At 38.8% G+C, this 11,664-nt stretch overlaps 1 protein-coding gene across 4 annotated transcripts in view; it reads left to right on the plus strand.

The window, feature by feature from the left end:
- Nucleotides 1–11,229, plus strand: part of lrrc28 (leucine rich repeat containing 28) — a 46,126-nt gene extending 34,897 nt beyond the window's left edge. For all 4 annotated transcript variants that reach the window (XM_067971548.1, XM_067971549.1, XM_067971550.1 and 1 more), the window contains exons 8-10: nt 3,601–3,773; nt 7,402–7,561; nt 10,603–11,229. In XM_067971548.1, coding sequence (XP_067827649.1) covers nt 3,601–3,773; nt 7,402–7,561; nt 10,603–10,675 — 406 coding nt within the window. In that variant the 3' untranslated portion in view covers nt 10,676–11,229. The remainder of the gene's footprint in view (nt 1–3,600; nt 3,774–7,401; nt 7,562–10,602) is intronic.
- Nucleotides 11,230–11,664: the final 435 nt, after the last annotated feature.

An 11,664-nucleotide genomic window follows, 5' to 3' on the forward strand; every position in this document is an offset into this window, starting at 1 on the left:
CTGTTGAAATGTGCCCTTTTTAAATACTATTTCCATAATGAGTTAATTATCAGACTAAAATATTGAGAAAGGGCAAGTGTGTTCATAGAATCATAGAATCATAGAAGTTACAACATGGAAACAGGCCCTTCGGCCCAACATGTCCATGTCGCCCAGTTTATACCACTAAGCTAGTCCCAATTGCCTGCACTTGGCCCATATCCCTCGATACCCATCTTCCCCATGTAACTGTCCAAATGCTTTTTAAAAGACAAAATTGTACCCGCCTCTACTACTGCCTCTGGCAGCTCGTTCCAGACACTCACCACCCTTTGAGTGAAAAAATTGCCCCTCTGGATCCTTTTGTATCTCTCCCCTCTCACCTTAAATCTGTGCCCCCTCGTTATAGACTCCCCTACCTTTGGGAAAAGATTTTGACTATCGACCTTATCTATGCCCCTCATTATTTTATAGACTTCTATAAGATCACCCCTTAACCTCCTACTCTCCAGGGAATAAAGTCCCAGTCTGTCTAACCTCTCCCTGTAAGTCAAACCATCAAGTCCCGGTAGCATCCTAGTAAATCTTTTCTGCACTCTTTCTAGTTTAATAATATCCTTTCTATAATAGGGTGACCAGAACTGTACACAGTACTCCAAGTGTGGCCTCACCAATGCCCTGTACAACTTCAACAAGACATCCCAACTCCTGCATTCAATGTTCTGACCAATGAAACCAAGCATGCTGAATGCCTTCTTCACCACCCTATCCACCTGTGACTCCACTTTCAAGGAGCTATGAATCTGTACTCCTAGATCTCTTTGTTCTATAACTCTCCCCAACGCCCTACCATTAACGGAGTAGGTCCTGGCCCGATTCGATCTACCAAAATGCATCACCTCACATTTATCTAAATTAAACTCCATCTGCCATTCATCGGCCCACTGGCCCAATTTATCAAGATCCCGTTGCAATCCTAGATAACCTTCTTCACTGTCCACAATGCCACCAATCTTGGTGTCATCTGCAAACTTACTAACCATGCCTCCTAAATTCTCATCCAAATCATTAATATAAATAACAAATAACAGCGGACCCAGCACCGATCCCTGAGGCACACCGCTGGACACAGGCATCCAGTTTGAAAAACAACCCTCTACAACCACCCTCTGTCTTCTGTCGTCAAGCCAATTTTGTATCCAATTGGCTACCTCACCTTGGATCCCATGAGATTTAACCTTATGTAACAACCTACCATGCGGTACCTTGTCAAATGCTTTGCTGAAGTCCATGTAGACCACGTCTACTGCACAGCCCTCATCTATCTTCTTGGTTACCCCTTCAAAAAACTCAATCAAATTCGTGAGACATGATTTTCCTCTCACAAAACCATGCTGACTGTTCCTAATTAGTCCCTGCCTCTCCAAATGCCTGTAGATCCTGTCCCTCAGAATACCCTCTAACAACTTACCCACTACAGATGTCAGGCTCACTGGTCTGTAGTTCCCAGGCTTTTCCCTGCCGCCCTTCTTAAACAAAGGCACAACATTTGCTACCCTCCAATCTTCAGGCACCTCACCTGTAGCGGTGGATGATTCAAATATCTCTGCTAGGGGACCCGCAATTTCCTCCCTAACCTCCCATAACGTCCTGGGATACATTTCATCAGGTCCCGGAGATTTATCTACCTTGATGCGCGTTAAGACTTCCAGCACCTCCCTCTCTGTAATATGTACACTCCTCAAGACATCACTATTTATTTCCCCAAGTTCCCTAACATCCATGCCTTTCTCAACCGTAAATACCGATGTGAAATATTCATTCAGGATCTCACCCATCTCTTGTGGTTCCGCACATAGATGACCTTGTTGATCCTTAAGAGGCCCTACTCTCTCCCTAGTTACCCTTTTGCCCTTTATGTATTTGTAGAAGCTCTTTGGATTCACCTTTGCCTGATCTGCCAAAGCAATCTCATATCCCCTTTTTGCCCTCCTGATTTCTCTCTTAACTCTACTCCGGCAATCTCTATACTCTTCAAGGGATCCACTTGATCCCAGCTGCCTATGCATGTCATATGCCTCCTTCTTATTTTTGACTAGTGCCTCAATCTGCCGAGTCATCCAAGGTTCCCTACTTCTACCAGCCTTGCCCTTCACTTTATAAGGAATGTGCTTACACTGAACCCTGGTTAACACACTTTTGAAAGCCTCCCACTTACCAGACGTCCCTTTGCCTGCCAACAGACTCTCCCAATCAACTTCTGAAAGTTCCTGTCTAATACCATCAAAATTGGCCTTTCCCCAATTTAGAATTTTAACTTTTGGGCCAGACCTATCCTTCTCCATAGCTATCTTAAAACTAATGGAATTATGATCACTGGTCCCAAAGTGATCCCTCACTAACACTTCTGTCACCTGCCCTTCCTTATTTCCCAAGAGGAGGTCAAGTTTTGCCCCCTCTCTAGTCGGGCCATCCACATACTGAATGAGAAATTCCTCCTGAATACACTCAACAAATTTCTCTCCATCCAAGCCCCTAATGCTATGGCTGTCCCAGTCAATGTTGGGAAAGTTAAAGTCCCCTACTATTACCACCCTATTTTTCTTGCAGCTGTCTGTAATCTCCTTACATATTTGCTCCTCAATTTCCCGTTGACTATTTGGGGGTCTGTAGTACAATCCTATCAAAGTGATCTCTCCCTTCTTATTTTTCAGTTCTACCCATATGGACTCAGTGGGCGAACCCTCGGATATATCCCCTCTCACTACTGCCGTGATGTTCTCCCTAATCAAGAACGCAACTCCCCCTCCTCTCTTACCTCCTGCTCTATCTTTCCTATAGCATCTGTACCCTGGAACATTGAGCTGCCAGTCCTGCCCCTCCCTTAGCCATGTTTCAGTAATAGCTATAACATCCCAGTCCCATGTACCCATCCATGCCCTGAGTTCATCTGCCTTGCCCATCAGACTTCTTGCATTGAAATAAATGCAGTTTAATCTAGTCTTCCCTTGGTCTTTGCCCTGCTTTCTCAGACCATCTGTCCGGTCATGTTCTGTACACTCTCCCTTACTGCAAACACTCATTTCAAAAAATATAGCGCAACATCAAAGTTGCATTATTCTCTTCATTGCACGAGTGATTTATTTGCTTTCCATGTATTTTGCAATGGCTTGATGGATCAGACTGTTCAGTGGTATTGTATAAATCTGTTAAGTGAATTTTCAAATCGCTGGGCTGTGAAATCATCATCCGCACAAATAAAATAAATATATAATCTCTTCTATAATGTATTTATTTCAACTGTGCCTTTATAGAAATCAAACTCTTTGTGTCATATTTGTTATGCCTTTCCCAAAACATTAAAAAGTATATTATAGAATATGAGATCATCATCTACATCAATGTTAAGGAGGAATCAGATTTTTGTCAAGTTAAATGTTGCAGAAAAGAATACATGATGTACAGAGACGCTGGGAAATGTAATACTAGAAATTTCTTCACTATAATATAGCAGAAGAACCTTTGATTTGATCAAAAGTTGTTGTACTTTCAAATACAATGCTGCCTCTAACATTGCAGTGACTTTTGGATATGTATTTTTTCTTCCCTGTTTAACCACAGTTGTGGTTCCTCTGTGCAAAATGCAGAAGTGAAGCTTTCATTCACCCATAGGCAGCTGGCCATTACTGTACCAGATGAAATCCAGGCAATAGGGACAGAAAATGACACTGTGCCACCACTTCAAGAAATGGTTATGCGGAATATCTACAGTTTTTACAGCACATCTAAGAAAGGCATGTCTAACCAGTATTCTTTTTATTGATTGTCACAGATTCATGTGTGAAAGAAAATGTTAGTTATGTTGATTTTATAGCTTTGAATATTAAAAATGTCTTTATCCCAGTACACTAAATGATGGGAAATGTTTCATTGGTTTTGCATACTATTTGGGAACTGGAGACAACTGCTGGAGATCCCAGACAATGTTCTTGTCTCAGTACAGTCCCTTTTGCACGATTAACGATGATAAAAGCAGCCCACGAAATGTAAAAGAACATTCTATTTACTTTCTATCTACATGAATTCTACTTTCAAGATGCAATGCAAGGGATACACTAGAAAGCTGCTGATAACTGACACACTATGCAGGTACAATTTTCAGCAACTTACATTAGATGTCTGCTTACCATATAGATTTGCCCTTTCCTCTGATATGAAATCAGAGGAAAGGGCAAAGTGGAGGCTCAATAATTTGGTTGGGGGGGGGTGAAAGAAAATTGGAAATAGGGAATCATAACACCTTCATCCATTTTTGCATTCACCCTAGCAACCACTTCAAGCGCGTTATTCTTGCCCGCTTGCGGAAACCAACAAATAATCTGATTTGGGCTTTGTGTGTTAATGATCTGAAAGTGAATTCATTTTACCAGTTGTGTAAGCTGGCATTGTGCACAGTGTGATTTCACTTTGTAACAAAATATATTTCTATCTAAATAATTTTATGCATCGTACGTCACACTTCATTGCAGATATGAAACAATTCTTTTTATTTAAAAAAAAGGAAGGTGGGTAGTACTTTGGACCTTTGCCTGAAACTGATGAACATCTTCCAGTTTCCAAAACTCCCTCACCAAACCATTAAACTCAGATTTACTTACCAAATAAATGTATGGTCTTAGCGGGGCACATGTCAACTTAGCAGCAGAATAATACAATGTGCATTACATGGTATAACACTCCTGTCCTTGTAAAGTAGCCTCTCATCTGATTTACAATGAGCAATGCCCCGAGAGCCTGCACCCTTTCCTACTTGGCACCGGGGAACTGTGATGTGCACTTTACTGCAGGCCTGCAGTTGTGTGTCTTTAGACTTTCACCCAGTAGTTTTTAGTAGGTTCTTTAAGTGAAAGTGGGTTACAGCTTGCTTTGGGGCTGGGGATGGCTCTGAGGAAAATTATAAGACTCCAGGTTTATTGATTCAGTGAAGCCCATCTGGGGGGAGAAAAATTCCTCAAGTGGTGTAGGTCTGCATGTCTGAGGGAGAATTGATCCTAAAAAATAATCTTACCTTTGGGAAGATTGAACCTTACCCTTCGGCTTAAAGGTTCATTTTTAATCATGTCTTAGTATAATACAGAATATATAGTGTTGAGTCAGGTAATCAGCAAGGATGACTATAAATGCAATTTTTAATGAATTGTTAAATATTGCAGCACAATTTTGAGATGGAACTGGAAAGAGCAATATTGCATAGGTTTGTATGACTTTTTTTTAAAAGTACCAGCAGTGCTAAATTATTTAATAAGCCAAACATATATTTATATGTAATTTGAAATAATTCCATTATTTGATTTTAGATCTAGAGTTTCATATTTGTACAGTTAGCACATCATCCATGCCATGCTCACTGAGTCAAATATTGAGCTGTTGCAAGGGGGTGGGAGTGGTGCTATAATGTGGAAGTACGGGAGGGATACACATTGCCACAAAATAATTGGAAAGAAGTATTTAAGAGGCATCCCCAGAGGCACTGAGATAAGTAGTTTCTGGAAAATAAATTTATATTTTCTTTATGCACTGTAGGTAGATGCATATAAATGTGATCTTTTACATGTTACAGTAAAAATTGTATTTTTTGATGTATTTGAAAGTCTGAATGTGGAAAAAAATGGTGACTGACAAGTTTTCAGGAAGTGGTTTAAGAAATTTGATTGGCTCACTTGATTTACTATCTTAGAAATTTGACAAGTTACAATTAATAAATTCGAATCATGTTGAACAAATTCACTTATCTGCCAATAAGGTAGAAGTTCAAACTGAGGTCGGACATATTTGGTGTTACAGACATCTGAATTATAGTGCGTGATGTCTGAAGTGTGGTGGACAGCCAATTGCACACTTATGTAAAAAATCTTTTATAATATTGAATCTCATGGGATTACTCATGGTAAATCAACTGATGCACTGTTTTATAAGAGCAAGGTTACTAAATCATATAAAACAGTGTATTATTCAACTGCTAAATTTAAGATTGTGTCCCTTTAAGCTTTTTGCTAAGTATTCATTGAGTGAATTAATTAAAAGGTTAATTGGTATTTAAGTTGGAGATCAGAAGCTTGGTTTTGTGAAGTCAGTTAAAAGCCTGCTTTGGTATTTTGTGTTTTTGCAGAATTTTTCTGTGCATGATAAATGATTGCTTTTTTTTCTTTACACTTTTTAAGTGGGAGACAGAAATTTGAATTGGACAATGTGTAACATCTGAAGTGTGACACATTGGAATACATCTCCAGATAGCTTACATACATTTTTAATATACATTTCTAATTATAGATTATGTATTCTATTCATCTGTTATATTGTCCATCTTACATTGATCTCTTCTATTTCTATTCTGATATTTATTTGCAAAATCTGTGTGTGAGTGACATATTATTTATGACTTTTTAAACTATAAGCACATTATATGGACAGAATTATGTAACTGCATTATAAGTTACAAATTTATTTCTTCTATCTGCATTGGGTGAGGAGTGCATTATTTATGCACTTTTTTATCACTAAGCAAAGCCTTGGGTGATGCATAGTTTGTACTTAATGGGTTGACAAGTGAACATGAAAGGCACCTAATGCATTTTCAGTTTGGCTAATTGACTATTATTAAAAGAATCCAGCTCTGCTCGTGGAGTACTGTTTTTTTTAATTGCTTAGGAATGTATCATTTATAAGTGAATGTTGGAATCTTCAGAGGAAGATAGAACAAAACAAAACATACTTACTTTACATTTTCAGCATTCTTCGAGTTAATAATGTTTTTGCATAGTTTAATGCTGTTCTATCCAACTGCTGAATTTGAGAGAAATTTGTGGTATACTATTGTATATTGGTGCTCCAGCTTGAGTTACAGAGTGATTGGATGTGGGAATACAGCTCCCCACTCAGTAAGTTTCTGGTCTCCAGTGCACCAAGCGTAGGCCCTGAGCAGAATTTGCATGCTTCACCACATATTGGGAGAAGAAAATTTTAGGGAGAAGAGTGATAAATACCATCTGATTGCTCCCTGAATCTTCTAATGATCAGTTTTAGAACACGTTTGGCAGAGGCCAGGGGGCAGGTAATCTACCCTGCCCTTTGAGTGAAAGAAATGGTTTGTGGTTTGAGGACACCTGAAGGAAGAAAAAAATGAAAATAACAATTATCCCCTTTCTTCTTTACTTCCATTAACAATAGCACCTGTTAAGATAATATTTACGGTGATTGAAACCATCTGTTTCTATCTGTTGCACGTGATAGGCATGAGTACGTGAGCAGATTTAGATTCAAACTGCAATGTTTGTATGGCTACTGCTAAGCTTTACAAAGATTAAGCTGCATTAAATAGGATGTTTATTGCAAAGAAATTTATAATGTTATGTTCTTCTGTAGGTCTGGACCTCCTGTCCCCAATCTCATTACCTAGGAATCTCTGCAAGTTACTATTCTACCCCTTGGGACATTGTCATCACTGCAGCCAACCAATGTTTACCATCGTCTATCCTAAATGTTTTCCTCTGAGAGAGACCCCTATGGCTGTCTTGTATAATGGGTAATTATAAAAAAATTGGTCTTGTGCTTTGAACATCCATTGAGATTTTCACTGAGGGGAAAAACATCAACACCCAAAAGGGAAGCACAACACTTTTTATTTGATTTAAATAGCTAGCGTATTTAGATTGCAACAAATATAGTTATATTTGAGGCAAAAGCAAAACAATTGCATATTAACCCAGAAACTGTAGATACGTTATTTTAATGAACTTTTGCACTTGCTGTTCAGAAATTCTTTTTAGTAGTTTTAGAATTAATTATGGTACCGATGTAATATCCCGATGGGGCAGTAAGCATGTTTCTGGAGCTCTCCTGAAAATAATTCAGGTTCTTTGTCCATTAAAAAATTTGAGTACTCTAAATCTGTGGCGTCTTTCAGAAGTTCTCACCATTATCCCAACGTTCTCTTGAACATTTAGAATCTGATCTCTATATCTGTGTAAACTGACCAGACTTAGTTTGTAGCATTCTTGCTGCAGAGTCAGAAGGTCATGGGTGCAAGGCTCACTTCAGGACTTGGGCATATAACCTGGGTTGACACTCCATTGCAGTATTGAGGGAGAACTGCATTGTCATAGGTGCTGTCTTTTGGATCAGATGTTAAACCAGCATCTTGTCTGCCTATCCCTGTGGTTCAGGTGGACACTAAGGATCTCATGGCACAATTTGAAAAACAGAAAGGAGTTCTCCTGGTGTCGAGACCAACATTCATCCCTGAATCAACAATGCTAAAAACAGATGAACTATTCTTTCTTTCATTAGTGGCTCATGTGAAAATTGACTGTTGTATTTTCCCACATAAGTCATTCCACTTCATAAGTGATTTGTTGTTTACAAAGTGCTTTGGGAAGTTGCTATATAAATGCAAATCTTTAAAGTTTGTCTTCTCAGGTTTGCCTGAGAGAACTGCAGTTGGGATTGAAAATATTTGGGCACATTGGGTTGAGTGGCAGACATACTACTTATTTTGAGTCACTACTTAACTCCGTTTAGTATCTGAGCAGGATAGTTCCAGTATTCTTGTTTTCTTATTAAAGACAGGCCACAATATATTTTTATTTAATACATTTTTGCGTGTTCTGTGATTGGTTAATCTTGTTAGCTGTGAATTGTTAACTGTATAATAGCAGTTACTGGATAGGCAGGGAAGGCGTTTTGATGATTCAAGTCGGTGGTTAACGTATATCATTCCAGGTGGAAGATTGCGTTGGTGCAGTCATTTTTGGTGACATCATCACCTTCTCACACTCAGAGGTGATTTATTGCTCACCTTGAATGCAGCTCCTAATCTCTCCTAAGTGCAATGTTTTGAACTTGCCCTTGTTTGTGCTATGTCTGTGACTATTGCATTGGACTCTGTCACTCCAGCAAAGGCCTGAGAGTTCAATTTCCTTTCAAGACACAAAAAGCACAAGTACTTAAGAATAGACAGAAAATGTATAAGAAATTATAGCCAATCTTTAAATCACACTCTCAAAACGGCCCTGAGTTGCATTATGTAATGGCATTAAGATTAAGGACATGGCATCTGCTTCCTTTATTCATGCCCTACTTGGTGTTGAAGTGTTTTTAGAAGCATACAGAAAGAAGACAAAAGCCAGTCATTAGCCTATAGTTTACCTTAGGATATGCCTAAATGTATGCTATAATGCTGCTGTCCTCAAAAAAAAAAAAAACAGCATACACTGAGTTACCATAAGCAATAAAGAAATTGCTTTTTACGACCTTAGGCCGTCCCAAAGCACTTCACAGCCAATGAAGTACTTTTAAAGTGTAGTCACTGTTGTAATGTAGGGAACCCTAAACTTAACCCTGTGGCAACCAATTTGTGCATAACAAGGTACTACAAACAGCAATGAGATTAATGACCACATAATCTGTTTTAGTGATGTTGGTTGAGGGTTAAGTATTAGCTAGGACACTGAGAGAACTCTCCTGCTCTTTGAAAAGTGCCATGGGATCTTTTGCGTCCACCAGAGAAAGCAGACGGGGCCTCAGTCTCATCTGAAAGGTGGCAACTCGGACAGTGCAGCACCTCCTCAGTATTGCACTAAATTGTCAGCCTAGATTATATGCTTAAGTCTCTAGAGTGGGGATTTACCGCACAACTGAGCCAAGGCTGATGCCAATGCCATGGAAGATCTTCCAGTAGCACTAAATAATTTTTCTCTTGTTACTCATGTTAGTCCGGATGATCAGCTTTGCAAGAACTAGTTTTTTTCCCAATGTTCTCACCTTTTCTATTCTGTTCTCCTGAAGACAGTGACTTCTGCTCAGGTATGATACCAAAACCTCTGGTGCCTCCCCAACGTTAGAGTACTTTATGTATGAACCTACACAGTATGGTAGACCCTTTGATTGTGAGGGCATCACAGCCATGCAAGATTCTGGTGTCCATGTGCCCTTTCTAGCAGCAGCCAAATGGATTGTGATTAGGAGTTGGGCATCTTGACTTTAATTTTAGCTCCGTGCGCTTTAGCTTCAGGATGCTAAGGCCAATTGTACATGCTCCCTTCGTCTACCCTAGCTGAGATTAGCCCAGAACAGAGATCAATTCTGAGACGTTCCTAATCTGTGGCTCAGTACTATACAATGAAGTGCATTTACCAACTTTGGAAGATGGAGTACGTCTTTTTGATACTGTGCCCATCATTCCTGGCATTTTTTCCCTGTTTATAGTCAATTGGTGGAAAATCTAGCCCTATGTTAAATATTGTTGAATGCTGAAGTTCTCAAAATAATATTTTTTGAAATGAAATCAAGAAAGCAAAACTTGAGCTGGTTGATTTATTTAGGCTAGAACATACAATGGCCAATAATATAAACTATGACATGGGCAATACTCAGTGAAAATAATTTCTCTCAAGGACAGTGAAATTGTATTCGAGGAGAGAGAGTAATTCTGAAACAAAAACAAACTGATTCAGGTGCAAACCATAGTTGTTAACTAATAATTGAACCTTGGTGGCCACAGTATTTATTTCATCCATCAAAACATATCTGGTGAATATCAAGATTATGATTTATCTGTTTTCATAGGAGGACAAAAATGAGCTTTGTAGCATACTGCTGCTCTATCAAGTGTCTACAAGTTTTTGACCTACCCAGCTGACAGATCTCATGACGAGGAATGAACTGCTGCCAGAACTTGGAAGAGACATTGGAAGGTGGGAACGCTCTGTGAATAGCAAGGTTCTATAGGCAATTCCAATGGTTGATTTTCATTCCACCATGATATTCAGTAAGGCCTTTATGATTTACAAGACGATATCAAGCTTTCAGAAAACTTTTCAAGGATTATGATCCTTTTCGACTCATACTGAAAACTATTATGATTCACACATCTGTGGGGAATTGTTAATTTTTGGTGAAGATTTCTGTAATTTTTAAACGTCAAATGCCGACGCTTCGAAAGCATGTTACTTGGAAGATAATGTATAATCTAAACTCAAGGGGAGAAATTGCAAACCAATAAATAAAAGGAAACCCATTTTGGCATAACTGGTTAAAGAGCAAAGCAAACTTTTTATGAACTGGTTAATTGCAGTGTTTAGGTGACGTTTGTTTTCATAATTTTCATCATTTGTCGAAACCTAGGCATTACAATCTATTTGGTAATAAATCACTATTTCAATGTCAAATAAAACAGTCATATAATGAAACAAATAGTTATGTGAGTTGTATGGTAACAATTTCACAATATTCAGATATGTGAGTTAGAGGACTGTAGTCCCAAAAGGACTGTGTGCTTTATCTTTTTGTTACAGGTGTCAGGTAAGAAATGGAAAATGTACTTCATCAAATACAGAAGTTCTTTTTTTAAAAAAGTGCTATTTGCAAGTGCAGTTATCAGTTTGAAAGATTGCTGCATATGCAGTGATGTGTTCATGTGACAGTTACTGCTGGTGTAATAAATTGTCATGTGGAACAGTGAGGTGCATAAACTGAGTTTTGCTCCTCCAGTGGCTTTGTGGTTTAATGCATTGTGTGGTGTGCTATAAAGTCATACAGACCATTAGGTCTCAGGTTTGATCCCTTTTGTGTGCAAAGTAAATTGATTTCAGTCACAGTACCAATAGAGCATTCCAAAATTGGACCCTG

Source organism: Heptranchias perlo, chromosome 34 (genome assembly GCF_035084215.1).
Source record: "Heptranchias perlo isolate sHepPer1 chromosome 34, sHepPer1.hap1, whole genome shotgun sequence".
NCBI lineage: Eukaryota > Metazoa > Chordata > Chondrichthyes > Hexanchiformes > Hexanchidae > Heptranchias > Heptranchias perlo.